Source organism: Centruroides sculpturatus, unplaced genomic scaffold (assembly GCF_000671375.1).
Source record: "Centruroides sculpturatus isolate CEXI.00-Female unplaced genomic scaffold, Cexi_2.0 scaffold612, whole genome shotgun sequence".
Taxonomy (NCBI): Eukaryota; Metazoa; Arthropoda; class Arachnida; order Scorpiones; family Buthidae; genus Centruroides; species Centruroides sculpturatus.
Window position 1 is genome coordinate 76564 of NW_019384966.1, and position 20049 is coordinate 96612.

General features: G+C 32.8%; 1 protein-coding gene across 4 annotated transcripts in view; it reads right to left on the minus strand.

Moving 5' to 3' along the window:
- The window catches only part of LOC111632522 (MAP3K12-binding inhibitory protein 1-like), a 60272-nt gene that overhangs the window by 21621 nt on the left and 18602 nt on the right, over nucleotides 1-20049 (minus strand). For 3 of the 4 annotated variants that reach the window (XM_023376957.1, XM_023376956.1, XM_023376959.1), the window contains exons 2-6: nucleotides 16830-16961; nucleotides 16633-16743; nucleotides 9493-9604; nucleotides 5396-5467; nucleotides 5168-5323 (exon numbers count right to left, since the gene is read on the minus strand). In XM_023376957.1, coding sequence (XP_023232725.1) covers nucleotides 5168-5323; nucleotides 5396-5467; nucleotides 9493-9604; nucleotides 16633-16743; nucleotides 16830-16961 — 583 coding nt within the window. The remainder of the gene's footprint in view (nucleotides 1-5167; nucleotides 5324-5395; nucleotides 5468-9492; nucleotides 9605-16632; nucleotides 16744-16829; nucleotides 16962-20049) is intronic. The other variant, XM_023376958.1, reaches the window with a different exon arrangement.

The window sequence follows — 20049 nt, forward strand, 5'->3', positions numbered from 1 at the left end:
CTTCTAGATAGATAAGTTGCTTAACTTTCCTGAAAACATTTAGTGGTGCCATCTGTTATATTTTATTTTTAACTATTATTGTACTGATATCAGACCCACTTGCTTCCCCCTAGTGCAGGGGTCGGCAACCTGCGGCTCTTTGGATGTGAAGCTGCGGCTCTTTAGTTCCATACGCAAATATTATTTATATTATCAAAAAAAAAAAAAACATTTAAAAATCGTTCTGAATCGATTAACGAGGATTAGGCACTGATTCTATCTCTCAGACACTTGTACTCGCTTTTCACCGCACCCCTCCCCCGTGACACGCGTGGTCACTGTCGTCAGTCCGTCGGAAGCTCTCGAATGACGCCGTCGTCGGATGTTTTTATTATCTAATTTGTTGTGAAAAACACTACTTATATATGAATAAATAGATATTTTTTCTTATGAATAAATAGATTAGTTTTTTTTATCAAAAAACTTTATTTATGCGAGTACTACAGTAGAGCGTCGTTTATCCGAATCAATTGGGGACTGGGGTGGATCGGATAACTTATTTTTCGGATAACAAATCATGTACGAAAAAATATATTAATTTATCCCATGTTGAAATTTCTCTCCGTTGCGTGTCGCTTTGCGTTGAATTTTCGTTGATGTTAAGCCTAACGAAGACTATTGTATCGTTAAAAATTATTTTTTTTATTTTGTACAAACAAAATAAATTTATTGAAAAATATAAAAACAATAAAAAATTATACTTCAGATGTTAATTTAGTATCAAAAACGTAAAATATTTGAGTAGTCCGAGAAATAGCCGAAGATTGCAGCGCCACAGCACTAGCGAAAACTTAAATTTACCGACTGGAATGCTTTCGGATAACGGACGTTTCGGATAACCAGCTTTCGGATAAACAACGCTCTACTGTATTTATTGTTGGCAAGAAAAAATTTTGTGGCTCTTTAAAAACTTTGAAATTTTGTAAATTGTAATTTTGGCTCTTCCGACTCAAAAGGTTGCTGACCCCTGCCCTAGTGTGATCTGTGTTCTATGTACGTATGTATGTATGTAACTCTACGGCATATATTTTGTAGAATTTATATTTATATGCTAATTTATTTATTGTTATAAAATACTGAAGTTTAAATTTAAAAAGAATGCTAAAAAGAAAAATTTAAGAATTCAAAAAGAAAGAATGTTATTAACAGATTTGGAATTCAGAGGATGGAATGGCAATTTGGAAGGTTGAAGAATTAAGGCGAGGTTCATTATTGGCTTGGTGAATAAAAGGAACATTTCAAATCTTCCTGGTTTGAAGGTTTTTCTGGTAGAAAAGGACCTGTGGTGATAGAGGATCACTCACAATTATAATGTGGCAAAAGCTTAATTTTGAAGATAGGAATAGTTTTATTAAAAATTTGTAAATGCTAATAATGAATAAAATTGTCATTAAGTCCAGAAATATGACACACAATCCCCTTTATCTCCCCACTCCCTGAATCTTTAATCACCAAAATTTAATAGCATCAATCTCCTAATAAACAAACTTCCTGCAAAGAAAGAAAAGCAAAAAACTAGTAGTATGAAATATATATACTTCATACTGCTTTATTATATAATATATATATATACAATGGAGGATAAATTTCTATTGTCAAATATTCCCACTTATCAAATAAAATAATGCTATTGGATTATATCATACAACTGCCCTGAAAAAGTTTGATATCACATTTTCTAGTGTTAACAATTCTCATGTCATTATTGCAATTTTGTGTATGCTATATTAAAGAAATCAACTGATAACAAAGCTACATTCCAAAATGCAAATCCCATACAAATACAGGTATACCTCGCCTTACGTCGGTAATTGGTTCCAGGAAAACGACTTAAGTCGAAAAACGACGTAAGTCGAATTTACTTGTCTCCAAATCTACTTGTCACTAGGCTAAACCATAAATTGCCAATTCCGGTTCTGTATTTTATTTATTAATGCATTTTTAATAATGTATGGTTAATAAGGATCTATTTTAAGCTTACAAACAAATAAATTTTAGTTTTTAATAACGTACAGAAAAAAGTAATCTAAATTTACGAATGCATGTACTGTAAATACTTACAACATGTTGTAAATATTTACAACATAGTTGTAAATATATATATTTTAATATGGTTTTATGTGCTTTAAACGCTTTTCTAGTGATATTACTACTTTAATATTTGTGGCGGACAGACGTAAAGTGGAATAAAATGACTTAAACTTGATTTTTATTTTTCCATATACTTTTTTGACAAACGACGTATAATCGGGAACGACATAAGTCGAGGTATACCTGTAAATAGCAGTTAAATGCAAAAGAAAAATTTTCTTAGGACAAAAATAACCAAATTATGTTGGGAAAAAAGTGGAATCATAAAAGGCTGTGGAAATAAATATGGAATCACATACATAAAATCGTTATTTAACAATTTGTATTGCCTCCTTTAGCTTTAATTACAGCTGTTACTTTATTAGGAACTGATTCCATAAGTCTTTTACAGATTTCTGCACTGACGTTACTTCATGCATGATTAATAACATTGTTTAGCCCTTCCTTATTTGATGAATGTTAAGAATTCACGAAGTGCTTTGTAGAACATTGAAGTAAAACATAGTTTTGTTATCATGATTGCTATAGTAAAGCATACATGAAATTGCAGTAATGACATGAGAGAATTGTAAATGTCAGAAAGCATTAGTGATGATTCCACACTTTTTCCTGGTGGTAATATCTGAAATAAATCAATACTCTTGAAATACCTTGTCTTGGATGAAAAAATTAATTTCATATTAAAAACATGTAATTACAATCAAAAGATAATTGAAGAGCTGGTTTTTCAATATTTTTAGATCTGTCTAAAATCACACACTAAATTTATACCCTCTCAGATTACTCAAAGTGGCTAATTCCAATTTGAGTCCTACGCATATCAATGATGCTAAAATCATACCTCTCTAAAGTCTAAAGTCAGTCATTTATTAGTCCTGCCTATTCTATGCAATATCACACTTGAAGGTGCCAGCAGTTAGCATTGTACACATTACTTTTGGCTTTGTTTTTTAAGACTGTAAGTATTGTTTTAGTCTGATTATAAATACATTTTTAGTCTCTTTGGTTATAAAGCAGCCTTTATTACTATTTTATTTGGCTACTACACTTCAGATATGGGAAAGAAAGATGAGTAGCATATATCATCTTATAACAAAAAAAATTACTTCAGCAGAAGCATATATCTGAATTCCATCTCAATCACAATTTGCAATCTAGATAAAAATGAATTTAAATTCTCATGTAATTCAAATAATTCCACCTGATAATTCAAAAATAAACAAATTTAAAAGAAATAGATAATATATATATCAAGAACTAGATGATCAATTGTTTGAATGGTTTTGTGAAAATATGAAATTTTAACAATTAATAGACAATTAAGTGACATTATGATCATTAAGAAAACTGAAAAATTTCCAAAACAAGCTGATCATTCAAAATACAAAATTTTCTCATAACTGACTGAATAGCTGAATAAATTAGACAGCATAGAAAATCAGCATCTTCTAGTGGTCACTATAAACAGAAAGACAAGTTGATAACAGAAATAGGTAAAAAGATCACAAGTCCTTTCTGTATCTGCCCTATCAAAACAACAAACATGGAATCATGAATTATGCAGTAAAATATTTACTAATGAAACAATAATTCCAACACATTTGGCTTGGAAATAGAACTGGAATAGGAAAGTGATGCTGCGCACTTTCTAGACATCTCGATCACATTAAAGGAAGGCAACATCACCAAGGATATTTACAGGAAACTGATGTGCAAAGCAATATTCATACAATGGGCCTCACAAGACCCAGTAAGCTGTAGATTAGCAGCATTTAGGACTCTCATAAAATGTGCATATTCTCATTGCACTAATATACAAGAATGGATAAGAGAACTAGAATACATTGAAGAGACGGCATGTCAGATTGGGACAAGAGAAAAACAATAAAGAGAATGATCAACAAATGGGAAACAGAAGACACTGAGATAAGAAGATATGACATGCAGAATGATTTTGCAGTTGATAAATACATGGTAATCCTCCACAAGTCTACAGAGAAATCAGGATTGAAAATGACAAGAAATTCGTATTTAAGAGAAGCACCCAGTATACAAGATGTTAAGGAATGACAAGAAGGCCATTGACTTGGCATGCATCCCTGGTGTGTACAGAATACCAAGACAATAGAAGGCATAATGACTTAAGCTACATCGAAGCCATTACAATGTCACTAAAACAGAGGTTCCTTGTTTTTCTGTTCAATGAACATAAAGATAACATCCAAAAGGAACAGCCAGTTACAGCTAAGGCTGTAGCTGGCTGCTCCTTTTGTATGTTATCTTTATGGAATTGAGTTGGAATGATCCAAAAAGTTCAGAATAAGTGACAGATTAAATATGTGGAAGCATGGCACATTCATAAGGCTACAGAGGGAGGGCAGGAAGTAAGTTATACAGAAAACAGTACAGTTTCACCAGCCTGGAAAGTATTGATAAATAAAACTTAAGGGTGAGCTATATAAGAGAATGCTGAAGAATGCACAGTAGTTGATTGTACTGTAGTGATTAATTTGGCAGGTACTAGAGTAAAAATTGGAAAATATAATTTAGATTGTTTTTATACATAGTTTATTTCACTATATATATAAAATACGTTTCATATATTTTGTTTTTGTAACACATCATACAATATTCCATTCAATATGTAAAAACCAATACATGCAATTTTACAAATTTGTCTTATTCCAAAAATGAAAGGTTATAATTTTTTGAATATGGGTGGCTTTGTTCTTTCTTCTTAAATTACACAATGCATATATTCCTAATGATGATCAATAAACATTCGATTAGTAAATATTTTACTGCATAATTTAAGATCTCAAGTTACATGCCTGAAGACATTTACAATTTTGAAGCACTGAATGCTCAAGAAATTTTAATTATTTCTAGCAACAACAAAAAACTTATTGTAAACAAAATTCATACTAATCCTAATCACTCTTTAAAGCAAAAATCTATAAAAAGATTTTGAAATAAGTATTATTCTGCTTCATTCATATTTTAATGAACCTGATTTCAATTTTGATAAAATTCTTACCTGATTTAAGTTTTAAATGTGATTCCATATTTTTCAATCTCTCTTCAATTCCTTGTGGTAATGTTTCTGTTTTCTGTTCAGTTTTTATTTCAGGAAGAGAATTTTTACATGATGAAAAGTATGTTTGAGGTCCCCACTGATTTATAACTCTTGATACTAAAATGTAATAATTCTTAATTTAAAAATAATTTATTGTAATACAGTTATATTTATTTTTTATTTCATTACCTCTAACATGGCTCTTACTACCAGATCTTGGTATGAAAACTGCATCAATTCTTGCACAACTATCAAAATCTGCTAAAAAGATATCAGTTATTTCAATAATAATTTATTTTAATGATTCATACAGCATTTTAAGTATGTATTCATATACAGTAAAAAATAGTATTGTATATTAATTTAATCTTCCCTATTTTATTATCTTAAAATATGTATCTTTTCCCAAAACTAATTATGTGATATTCAGAAACAAAATGCAGAAATCAGTTACAAAATATCATACAAAATTCAATAAAATGTTAAAAACTAATTTTTAAGTAACAAGACTTTTGGATTTTATTTATCCATTTAATTAGCTAAATGGATAGTGAATATACTATAAATTTACTGTAAATATATAAAATTAACACAAGTTCTGGTGTAAAAATTTTCTTGTTAAGTTAAGAAGCCTTAAATAGAAATAGAATTAAATTCTAGAAATAACTTAAAGAAAATGACCAAGCAGACGACCATGATGCTTAAGCTACCTTAGATCAAATCTAAACAAGCAGCACCCCAGGAATTTTTCATGGGTCTATCTAAGATGTCATTCCTCATCCCTCACCACCTGGCCACACCATTGTGGGCTTGGCTGAATCCATAATGGGTATGATTAAAAACAACCTTCTTATTACCAACAGGACAAAAAGAGTTAAAAAAATAAATACAGTAATACCTCGACGTACACTACCCCGACTTATGCAAACCTGGAGTTACGCGATTTTCAAATCTCGTCGATTCGTCTTTTGTTTGAGTGCCACACGTATCTTGATTACTCATTCCCCTAACACTATTGTTTGGCTTACGTGTTCGGACGTGTCGCACGGAATCGACACATAGCTACAATTTATTTTGTGTTATTTATTTCTGTGTCTGTTATATCTACAGAGACTCGAAAGACTCTATGTGGTGATTTCTTGTAACCGTGAACGAATCAAAAGACGAGATAAGATTAACGAGAACATTTATTAGCTTACATACATCCGATTTGGATTTTACACAAATTGCGAAATTATACCCCGACTTACGCAAATTCGACTTACGCGGTTATTGCTCAGTCCCACCTATCGCGTAAGTTCGGGGTATTACTGTATACAGAAAGCTTTCATTTCTATAATTTAAACTTTCCATAATTTCATTTTTTTCACTATTAAAACTTATCTTCAAAACTGAAGCTTAAGGATTAATTATACTATTTTGAACAATTTTTCATTAAAAAATTTTGAAATATAACAAAACTAGCTAATGTACCCATCAACACTCAGGTTTAAAAACCATATGTGATTTTGTTAAATGTTGGTACACACAGTAGTCAGAAACTATATATATATCAAATAAATAATTGCATCTGTCACAGCATTAAAAATTTTGTCACTTTTCTTACAATTCTCTCTTTATAAAATAAATTTTGTTTAATATAGGTGGAGCAAGACAAGATAGGAAAGCAAGATGGGGTATAGCCTGCATTGCATTTGGTAAGTTAATGAAAAATATTGCAACTAAATTTGAAAATCACAAGTAGATGACAGTAAAATTCCTGTTGTTGTTCAATGTTTTTTGCCTATGAAAACAAAAAATGTATTTCATGTAATTTGTGTTTTTAAAAACACATAATGTAAGTAATGCAAAATTTCCTAATTTTTTGATTCTTTCTTTGATTCTAAGTAGAGAAATCTTTTACCTTCACATGACTGTATAAAATCTTTTATAGTATTATTGATTACCAAACAGTTTAAAAAAGACTTCAAAATCAAGGTAAGGTGGGGCCAAGTGGCATTACTTCAGCATGTTTATTTTGACACTGAATGTCTTTTCAGTTGATATTTGTATTCTGTCTCAACAAAGATTGGATAGGTTGTGTAATATATCACAAATAGGCACATTCCTCATATGCCAGTGAAGATGATGAGGACAATGAAATTCACCAGAATTATGCATTTATGTCTTCTAGAAAAATAAAAGTTGTAGTATAAAAATATCTGTAATATACCCTAAATATTGTTTCATTGCTAGTTTGTTATTTAATCTTTGTAATTATGAAAAATAAATTTAATTTGAACCATTCCGTATCATCCCAAAATGTGTCCTATCTTACCCCACCTAGAGGGCAAGATGGGGTGTTTGACATGATTTCAAAAACATTGTAAAAAAAGAAAAAACAACTTATTAATTTGAGGTTTTTGTTGATTGTAGTTGAAATAAACATCTTTGAGTATTCAATGACAAACAGGTTTTCCCTAGAGTTTAACTAGTTAATTATAAAAACATAATATTTCATTAACAACTATGTTTTGCCCCACCTTTCCCTATGTATCTTTGCATAGCATTGTATCATCATCTATATATATAAAAATGGAAGTGTTTGTCCCTATATTTCACTCTGCAGCCAAAACTACACATTGCACATGAATGGTGTTTGTGTGTGGTAGTATCCCCAAGTCTCCCATCGTGCAGTATGGTGCTTGCATCTCAATATGGGGGTTGAAAGTGATTAACTTCAAAAATGTGTAACATTTCAATGAGAATGTTCCAGTTTTTTCTAGAATTACACATCAAATTAAAATAATAAGCAAAGAGCAAAAACGGTTAGGAGTTGAAAGCTGAAATTTGGTACACAGTTAAAGTACGTCATGAAAACGCCCACCAAGAAGGAATTTTTCAAAATTCTCCCCAACAGGGGAGAGGGAGAGGATTAAGGCTTATCCTGAAGAACTTGGCTTCTATTGTACTATTTTAGATGCTGGTTTTTGCGCTTTTGACTGTGCTTTAGTAGGCTACCACATTTAGTAGGGTACCAGGGGGGATAAAAGAAATGTATTCCTTAACAATGGAAGTGTTAAGAATGAAAGTGTTAACAATGGAAGTGTCAAGAATGGAAGTGTTAAGAGAAAGCAATGTGCAAGATTTACAGGCACAGATGTGGTTTTTTGCGTTTTTGTGGAAAATCAAACATATTTTTAGACCAATGTAAAAATTCTCTAGTCTGGAAATGGGGGACCTAATTCTGGCATTCTGTGAATATAGGTAAGATTGGCTATAATGTAATTATCTTAATCTTTGCTATCTTTACTTTACGCCCGAGCAACACCGGGCTTTTATATAAAAAAAACTATGTTGCATATAAATGTATGAATAAATAAAACCCCAGCAAAGCAGGTACTTGCAGCTAGTATTTTATAAAAATACTTAAAGGTTAAAATATTACTCTCAAACAATGAAGAAAACAATTCTTAGAACAATCAGTAACAGCAATTTACTGTAAAATAATATAATTCAGTAGACAATAATTACATTTTAAAGAAACATCAAAAGCAGATAGGAAATAAGAGTTTTTAAGTAAATACTTTCATCATGTGTCATTAGATTTTACATCAGAAGCAATAAACTAAAATGATTCATTTGATAAAATGACCATTAAAGCTCATTTTATCAAATATTTGGGGTTTTGCATATTTTTCTATAAAATAACTTTTATAGAATCTATCCATTTATTCTAAACATGAAATTTATTGATAGATGTTAATAGATGATGTATGGAAAGACATCATATATAAGAATAAAAGTATGTTGTGTAATGCAGGCTGATGGTTACTAGTAATTCATATCGAAGTTTCCCAAATATTGGTGTAAGCTCTGTTGCAGATTGTACCTCTAACTGAAGAGGGATTAGTGAGAATTCCAATCCAAAATGCATTTAAATAAAATATCTGAGAATACAATTATCTTCTGAGTAATTCTAGGTTAATGTTGAATTCGAATAATATAACATTTAGATTTATTCATCCAAAATATCCTTTTAAATGGTTATAAAAGTAAATGATTATATCCAGCAAATATTGCTAGTTTTAGCTTCATACTAAATAAAATTTATTTTTAAAAGTATTTTGTGTAATTAATTATGTAATTGTTAATCATTCTATAATCCTTTCAAAATCATAAATTTTATAAAATAAAAACTTGACATTGGTTTTTGATTATAGTATCTAAGAAATTAAATAATAAAAATGCATTGGAATTTATTTTCAAAAACATAACAGAAGATTGTTTCTTATAATAATTCTTACCCCAATCTGATTCATTTTCATCAATAACAGGATGACTACAAAATTCTTGAACATTCCATTCATCAACTTCTTTCCTTTTTCTTTTCATAAAAGCTTCAATTCTTTTATTTAACTGGATAATGTAATTGTTGAAATAAATAAATTTGCAGACTTATTAATAAAAGTTAAAAAACTCTGTGAAAATAAACTTATTCTAATTTAAAAACTAATTTATTTTAAAGGTTTCATGTTTTGTTACATTAATTCTAAAAATTAAAACTGTAATATCACTATTAGAAAGAAATACATATGTGAGATCAGCTGGGGGTATTACTTCGTTAGGATAGTTAGTACCACTTAATCGGCGCTAGTCGGTAACTAGTTCTCCAAAGTTTCGGATCACGAGATCCGATGTTACGTCAAGATTTTTGACCAGAAGGGCTTTTAAATATTAAATAGGATGTAGATGGTGAAGTCTCTATCCAACGTCAGGATTCCTGTTGACACCAGTTTATCTACTTCCCATAACACGGATAAACACGCATGAAATTTATGTCATAGATCTGATTCAGAGAATCGACACGAAACATTTCCTTGAAAAAATATAGAACATTTAATAAACAAAATAAACAATACTATACAGAATAGGAAATAATCAAATAATCCCAAACAATCAATCGAGAAACAAATAATCAAATCAATCACGTCGGGAGAGAAATGTATTCTTAACCTATACATTTACGAGAGAGAGATCTCACAATTCCTTAAATAACATACAACCTGTTTAAATGGCTTTGTCGTCTTCTTATTTGGCAAAGGTCCTTCGTTGATAACTTAGGATTAACTTGATAGGGGATGACTATGGCGTTGGTCTGCTAGCATATGTGTGGAGTCCTTTCCACTCTCCGATCTACGGACGAACTCTTAAGGGCATTGGCCTTAGAGAGCAAATGAGTAGAGTCCTGTCACTTTCAGAACTGCTGACCAACTCCCAAATTCAACTGAACTTCGACTATATCTTCGGATTTACGACCAATTATCATTCTAGGATTTTTCCACATGAACGGATGGGAAGGGGAAGAAAGGGGGGTAGGCAGTTCCCATCGAAGCAAGATTTTTAACAGATAAGGGGAAAACAGAGGATGCTCATACTTCCGTCAAAGGAAGTGATTCTCCTAGCTGTTTTCCCATGCTAGAAAAACATTATTTTCCCATCAAAATGAAAGAATATTTTTCTGTAAAGATTTTTACTTTCCTTTTAAATTATTATTTTAGACCCGGGGACTATTCGGATCTCACACTATTTGTATATATGCAAACTAATATTAATTGTATACTTATATTTATTTACATAAATATCTAAATAAGTAAACCTATAAAATTTATCATAAATTTTGGGATAATTATTGAGATAGAGAAATAGAAATGACAATAATCCAACGTTCGTAACCGTCTTGATAGAATAATAATATTCTCGCCTTCGTAATGTCTTTTTGTCGTTTCTCACTTTTGCGTCGTCACCAACTGTCGTCTTTCTCACTTCTCCCCTTACTTGACTCTCTCCCTCGTTCTCCTCGCCTCCCCTGCAACCCCTCATAAATTTATTGTCTTAACGGTTTAGGAATGTTACTCATCTAAACCCCACATTCGGCCATCCTGACAGCTGACATCCGGTTTCATGTTGTCCGCTTGCAGTTTTTTAATTAATTTAATGTTCTCCCTTGATGTTGCTCTAATTTTTGCAGATTTTCTAGACCATCTTCAATATTTTGAATCACATGATTGAGTATAATTGTCACGTCATCTTTGATCAAGACTTCTTGATCTAGATCTATATTTAGATATTTCTTTCATTTTTTTTCTTTCTTTATAATATCCTCTTCTATTATAATAAGATCTATCTCTACTTCTGCTTCCATGTTTTCTACTTCTTGAGCGTCTATTTTGTCTCATGTCACATTTTCGATTATCCAATCTACTATGATAATTTTGTCTGTGTTTTTCTTCTTCCTGTTGCTTTCGTTCTTCTTGCTCTCTTTTTCTCTTATGAACAATTTCTTCACCTGCTGATTTTAATCTTGAGTAACCAAAATGCTGTTTTTCCATTGAATGCTCATCACATGTTGCTGTGCATCACCAAGTATCAAAAAGGCACCACAAACTTCCATCTGTTTCTCCTGAACAACTGCAACTTCTGCTTGCTTAATGTTTAATGCATGATGTTGCTGTAACCAATGATTAAGTTCTGAAGACTTATGTGAAGCTTCTCTTTCTTCTTTTGACTGGTCACAAAGTTTTGTTATTCCTTGCGCTTCTACTTTTCCTTCATCATCTTAGGGTGGTTCAAATGTTTTGTATAACCATTCTTCCATCTCCTTATTAACTTCAGCCTTCTTACTAGCAGATAGCTGTCTTGGACATTGACAAACTGAAGCATCATTTTTTAAAATAATGTTCATTTTGATCCCTGTTCCTTGTTCCCTGGCTGCTTTGTAGTTTCTTGTTGGATTCAGAGGCACTCCTCTAAATTTTGCATCATTGGTGCGGCTCAAACCAACACCACCAACATCAACGCAGGCAACATCGATATTGTATATGTCTGAAATGTTTACTTCTACACCTCTTGCTTTAATAATTTTTACAACACGACCTTCTTTTAAACTGATATGAACTTGTTTCAAAAAGTCAGAAAGTCTGCTCCCAATGATAACTGATAAGCAAAGAATGAACTTGGAACCACATGTATGGGAATTGAAAATTGGTCTTTGTCAACACTTACTACAGTCCAAAAACTCCCCAGTGTAGAACTCTTTCGTTCACTTACTCCATGAAATTCTAAGGAATTATTAATTAATTTTGGTGCACCCAACTTTACGTAATCGTCGGCTCTCATTAAATTTATATCACTTCCTGAGTCTATAAGTACTGTGAAGCTCACTTCCTCTATTTTGACTTCTTTTATAGGCTTTGACTTAAATTCTTCTACCTTTACTTCATAACTTCTCTTCTCAACATTTTGAGGACATTGAGCCGAAATATGACCAAAATTATTACAACTAAATCATTTCATTCCTTTGTCTTTTTCCGGACAACTTTTACTCACATGGTTTTTCCCGCCACAGTTATAGCAATGTTTTTCATCTCTTTAAGAATTATTAAGCTTAATCTCATGCCCTAGCTTCTTAGATCCCACCGTCATTATGGCATTTGGCTTAAAACTTGATTTCATGTTTTCATAAATTTGCAGCTTTTGTCAAAATTCTTTGAAAGTAGTAGCACCATAAAGCACTGTCTTGCTTACTTGCTCATCCTGAATTACATCAATGATGTATTGTATCACCGATTCATCCTCAATCGTAATTTGTGACGAAATTTCAATCATCCGATACATATATTCCTGATAAGTTTCATTCTGATGCTTCACTTCCATCGACAGTTGCTTATATGAATCTTCCTACTGTTCAGTTTTGGAGAAAATTCGGCACAAAGGGCTTCTTTTAATGCTCGCCATGATTTAGTACATTGTTCGTAGTTAATGTACATTCTCGTTGAACCTCTTAAGTAGTCGTTTTGCGTAAATTGTCTTCTGCATGCCATTCCAGTTACACATTTCTGCCATGTCTTCAAAATTAGAGATCCACTTTACAACATTCTTTCCATCGTCACCACTGAACGTTTCAAGGGATTCATCAACATCTCTAAAGGTAAACATTGGCTTAGAGTATTCACTTGTATGTCACATAATATCACTATTTTCGTCCTCACTTTCATCAGCATCGTCATTGTCTCTGGTGTTCTCAATCTGCCTCCAATCTTTGCACTAACTCTCTTTTGCTACCCATGGTTTTCAATTTTCGTTGTCCTAGTTCTATTTTCAGATCAGCACACTTAAGATGTTTCACATCCGGCATCGTATTGTCCTTAGTTACAACAGTCAGTCGTAGTTCTTCGTCGTTCATCGCAGCGTCACTAACTCCGCCATCTTGCCTGAACTCCATTGCTCTTCTAAAAGTTCTCGTATGAATTTCTTAATATCCCAGACAAGCCCCCAAATTTTGTAGGGATAATTATTAAGATAAAGAAATAGAAATGACAATAATCCAGCATTCATAACCATTGTAACCATCTTGATAGAATGATAATATTCTCAAGGATTTCTCCCATACCGGGTCATATACAACAAATACGATACATGTAGTCTTCAACCTATATCCGGCATGAAAATTCCAAACTAATATAGGCAAACGCTTTCGATGCCCCTCCTGGGCTCTTCTTCAGGCCAAATTTAATGTACTGGATTCTTAAATCGAAGATTTTTTAAAATATTCTATTTAAGAATCCAGTACATTAAATTTGGCCTGAAGAAGAGCCCAGGAGGGGCATCGAAAGCGTTTGCCGATATTAGTTTGGAATTTTCATGCCGGATATAGGTTGAAGACTACACGTATTTGATAATATTCTCGCCTTCATAACATCTTTTTGTCCTTTCTCACTTTTGCGTCGTCACCAACTGTCGTCTTTCTCACTTCTACCCTTACTTGACTCTCTCCCATGTTCTCCTTGCCTCCCCCGCAACCCTCATAAGTTTATTGTCTTAACGGTTTAGGAATGTTACTCGTCTAAACCCCACATAAATAAAAAAGAACTTATTAATAACTACAATACATATTTTATCACAGATTCTATAGGAATTTGTACATTGCAAACTGTATTGTTAAATATATACTCAGATTAGTTATATTAATATATTATAATTTATTTAACATATATTTTGAAACAGAATTCACTAGATAAAACAGTGAAGATAAAGTTACAAAGCTTTACAAAATTTTTTAATGTTATTTACATGTTATATTAATTATTCCTAATTAAATATAAATAAATATTCTTTATCTAAGCATGATAGGATCTAAAATGCACACAAAAAAACAGCAAATTAAATACAGTGGAACCTCGATATACGACCTTAATCGGTTCCTGATGTTTGGACTTATACCGAATAGGATATATACCAAACCAACTCTTCCCATAAGAAGTAATGTAAAAATGATTAATCTGTTCTCGTGTAGAAAAAAATGGCTGGATTTAGACACCTCGCTTTCCTGGCTAGTTCCTCCTTGATTTTTCATGAGATCAGCATTTCACAAATAATTGCTTCTGATATGCTTTCGCCAGCACACTGTTTTTCAGTTATCCAAAGCAAAAGCAATTTCTCAACATGATCTAATGTTTAGAAATTGATTTAACCCCTTTCGAAACGTTAGCAGATTTAATAATGTCTTTATTTCTCACGATTGCTGATATTTTGTCATTCACAAAATATGGTATGCAACAGTTAAATCTCAAACATGCACGCCACCTTCATATTTCTCAACAATCTCTTTTTTCAGTTCCATTGTGATTCTGGTCAATTTTTTTATTTTTCTGTTGCTTTTCATTTGCCTTTTTGCAATTCATGATTAATAAAAATAATAAAATTTTACTTACAAATTAAAATCAAAAGAAATTTAACAAAGTTATAAACCGTGGCACCACGAACGTCTAGTCTGGTCTAGTACACCGATAGTGCTACTTGTTCATAGATGGCACATATAATTGAATTAAGTCATATACCGAACAAAAGTCATATACCGAGCAAAATTTGTTTCTTCCAAACAGGACGTATTCTGAATTGGACATATTTTAAAGCAGATGTATACCAAGGTACCACTGAATAAAATTGTATTTATTATTTATTTGTGTGTGTGTCAAAATCAGCAGTTAAATACAGTAGACCACCCTATAACGCGGTAGATACATTTCGCTTTATACGAATTTTGCATTGTAGGAATCCTTAAATACATGAGCCAATCACAGCCCGACATGTGTGCAGTTTACTGACTATGGCTGTTTGAAAGGTTTTCTTCCATAAACTTAATCGATTCTAGACTAATTCGACTCAACATTTCCAAAACACGTATAATTTTTTGGGAATAATCCGTATAAACTATGCTATAAACAAAAAATTGTAGGATTACTTACCAAGTGTGCACCGTTCAACGTCACCATTGCTTAAGCTTGTTTTCGTCGCGAAGCAGCGCACCAAACAGTAGCCGCGATTTCCGATAAGTTATTTTTCTGCGAAAAATTTGTTGAACTATGGAGACGTCACTAATAGAAATAAGAATTTTAATGGCCGTTGAATAAGAAATGTTTCTTTCACAAGAAATGTATAAAATTACAGTACTGTATTAGACTTACGGTACCTAATTTACATACTGTACAGACGATAGTAAACNAGTCATCAATAGAAATAAGAATTTTAATGGCCGTTGAATAAGAAATGTTTCTTTCACAAGAAATGTATAAAATTACAGTACTGTATTAGACTTACGGTACCTAATTTACATACTGTACAGACGATAGTAAACTCAACTTACCCGCTTATACTGTCCATAGCGTGTAAGTAGTTCGGCTACTCGTCTACTATTGGTCCAGATTCGACCAATCCTGTCGCGACACGAGTCGGCGATGACGTGTTACCGCGTTTTACGCGTCCCTTTTAGCGTCTTTATACGAATACTGTCGCAATTTTTTCACCGTGTTATAGGGGGGTCTACTGTATATCATTTAGGAAATTTGATTTTCTTTTTTCAAATAAATAAATGGCATTAAAAAAATTTGCACTTTTATGAAAAATAAGAAATAACTCAAATATAAATGAATCAAAATTTGACATTACTCTGAAAAACCTTAGACATGACAATTATTAGATCAATCCAATTGAAAGTGTTAGAAAAGTTTAAGAAATTGCAAAATGTAATAGTAAAGTTAAGGAATTAACAGAAAATAATTTAATTAAATAAGATATAAATAAATATAATATTTATTATGGTCAAGAACTATCAAAACATTTATTTCTCACATACAGCTATATTAAAATATTCATGGTTATATAAAATAAATATTTATAGCTACTTTCTTAGAGAATTTTTAACTAAACACTATTTAAATAAGAAAAAAATGAATCTTCATTAGATAAAATCAGTTTGTAACCATTGTATATCATTTAAATTCTTTTATCATCATTTTTATGTCACCTTATACTGTTTTTTTCATTGATTTTCATTTTAATTTTTAATCTTACAGTTTTTTAAATGTATCATGTAACAAATTACTCACTTCACTTTTATCAGCTTTAATTTGGACAAGAGATGAGTCATATTTAGGAAGAATACCAGTAAATTCTTCTTTAATTGAATTATCTCTTTCATTTTCTTTTGAATATTTGCTCTAATTAAAAAACAATTATAAAATTAATAACAAGATATTTCATATGATTTAATATATTTTTATGTAAAAATATTAAAAACTCTTACCTCTAACTCAGTTAATCTTTTTATTAACTGAGAAACAATTTCTATTTTTTCATGCATTTTTTCACACTGATCAATTGAATCCATTACATTATAATTAAAAGTATATTTTTCTAAATAACCAAGACCTTTCATCTGAAATGCAAATATTGAAATAACTAACAAATAATAATAAAATACTTGTTTTTGATAATTATCTCTATAATATTAAACTAGTTATTCACTAGAATACTTATGAAAACAAATTCTACAGATAGGTATGATGACTGAAAATGTACACCACTCAGTATGAATATAACACAATACATAAAATGGAATAAAAATAAAAAAGATAATAAACAAACAATTATTTATTGTGACATCATCACAATGCTGGGCTACAATGCTCTCCTCTTCAAATTAGTACTGTACTGTAGTGTCTTGCCCCTGTAAATCATACTTTTTCATTAGCATCTATCTAACTCTAGAGAAAATTTTTGATTTGAAACAATACGACGTCCAGTTTGACAAAGTTCATATATAGTTAATCAGGGCCTCCTAACCATAAGCTTTCCGTATCTGGTTTTGAATTACATTTATCTAACACTATTTTCAAGATTAAGGAAAGACAGACAGTGACAGTGGAAACTTTTAGGTCTACAACTTTTTTCAAATTGCAGCCCACAATACAAGAGTCACAGCTTCATAACAGATCTGAAGACAGATGAAAAACCTGCATTTACTCTTGAAGATAGCTTTAATAAAGTTCAATTATACTAGAAGTGTATATTTTTTTAGATTACATAAAGAGCAAGTTCTTTAAATCGGCACTGCACTACACCGGGATAGAATAATCAAAAAACAACGTACAATGAACCTGTTTCCGGTGTGCTTCTCTGTAAACGAAGTATTACTAGCGCTTTCGAACTTTAAGTTCTTCCTCAGGTAACATGTCCAAGCGAACGCCATTCAAATTTGATTGAAAAAAGAACATCATTACGAATTTTCTCGTACGTATCGCTGGCGTCATTGACGCATGCGCCCCTTCGCTGGTTCTAAATTAACGTAACTTTTTGTCTACGAGCACCTGCCATGCAGTTGACAGGATGATCTCGTCTTTGTTGTTAATGCAATTGTCGTCTTTAAGCGTAGCCATACATATGTACAGGGCCTCTAGCCATCTAAGGTGGTGTGTGTACTTTGTAGTGCGGATTACCTTGGCCTGGCTGAATAACGGTTCTATTTCCGTATCCGAGGCATAGACGGCAAGAGCGGTGTTTTGCCTTGCATGTAGAATATCCGCCATGTGTTCTTTAATTCTCACCTCTAAGGAGCGCTTAGTGGATCCTACGTATATCAGGCTTCTGTTCCATCTATGATCAATCATTGGGATGGTATATACCCCTGGGCGTCGTTCTTTGTTTGGGGTATCTTTCCCGTTCCGTAAAATGTCAAAAATTGTGGCGCATCTTCTATACGCGATGCGAATATTCTTTTTCTTCGCTATTGTGTTGTAAATTGATTTCAGGTACGGATTGTATGTAACCGGGATGATGTTAGATGGAACTTCCTTGGGTGCTTGGTTAAGGGCTACTTCTCGGCAGCGCCATTTGCGGATCAATTTACGTACGATCTTGGGATAACCATGTTCGTTGGCTATTTGTTCAATATGTCTTAGTTCGGCATGTAGGGATATCCGATCCGATGAATGCGAGTATGCTCTCCTAATTAAGGCGTTGAAGGCTGCCATTTTATAGTTCGGTGGATCGCACGATCCTATTGGAATGTATAGATGCTCAGCCCCTGGTTTCCGGTACACTTCTGTACGGGTAGTTGTTTGTTCGAACTTGATGTTGATGTCGAGAAAATGGGCTTCAGAAGCGTGAGCTTGATCGATCTCTAAGGTCAGGCCGTATGGATTATCATTGAACGAATCAACGAACCTTGAAACATCCGGCTCAATCCTCCATAAGATGAGAATATCATCCACGTATCGTTTATATAGTAAGATGTTAGGTGAGTATTGAGGGATGACTATATCTTCTAATTGTCTGACCACTATTTCGCATAGGTCCCCTGCGATGGGGCTACCCATGGGGACGCCTCTTCCTTGGCCGTACGTGATCCCGTTGAATTGGAAAAAAGAGTTATAACAGATAAGATGTGCCAATTCTAGTATCTGTTGGTGTAAGCTATTATCATTAACCATGTTAAACAGGAGGTCTCTTACGGCGCAAAATACTGCCGGTAGTTTAATAGACGGGTAGAGTGATTTAAAGTCTAATACCGTTATGAAGCTAGGAGTTGCTGATAATTCCTTGAGGAGTGATATTAGGTCTGAAGGGTGTGTCAGAGCATAAGGATATCCTTCCAGTATAGGCGAGACTAACTTATGCATTAGTTTCTCTAGTTGAATGGTTGGTGCCCTGGCCTTATCAATGATTGGTCTTAGTTGTTGTCCAGGTTTGTGGACCTTTGCAAAGGCGAATAATCTGGGCGTATCTGGGGAGTCTATCGTGATATTCCTTAATTCCAGGCGTTTGGCTAGCTTGGTATTGGAAAAACGTTTAACTCTCGCCTGTAAGCTGTCAATGGCGTTATTATTTGCAATGGTGCATTGTGTGTTGGCTATATGCTCCTCTAGTAGTCGATTATATGTATCCCGTTTCATGAGAACGATGGATTGGCTTTTGTCCGCTCTGACCAATGTGACTTTATTACGATGCATCCATCTTCTAGTCCGTTCCAAATTAGCTCTCACTTGTTTCGTATCTTGCGGTTGGAAGGAATTTTTAAGTTTGTGCGTGGCCTTCCATCTATAGTACTCCTTTACCTTATCAGGTAGGCCTGTTATTAGAGATTCCAATTCCGGGATAGGATTTAAGTCTTCTATGGACGGGTAGGGTGCAAACTTGGGTCCTAAGCTCAACACTTTCGCTACGTAATTCGGTAACATCAAGTCATCCCACACGAGGTATGAGAACGAAGGATGTGGGTTATTATGGGGTATTTGCCTCCGTCTGATCCATTTCAGTTTCTGTTGATAGCGCTTCTTCAAGGTGTTCGTTAGTCTTTCTTGTATAGCTGTAAGCCGAGTATTCTCCTGTGTTAAGAAGTCGGGGCTCTGATCAAAAATTGCGTTTTCGACCTTGATCAGTTTTGCGATACTAGTGTAAATTTGCTTCCTTGTCGTACGGATAGCACGATTCAAGCACATATTTTGCACTTTAGCAAGTAATGGTTC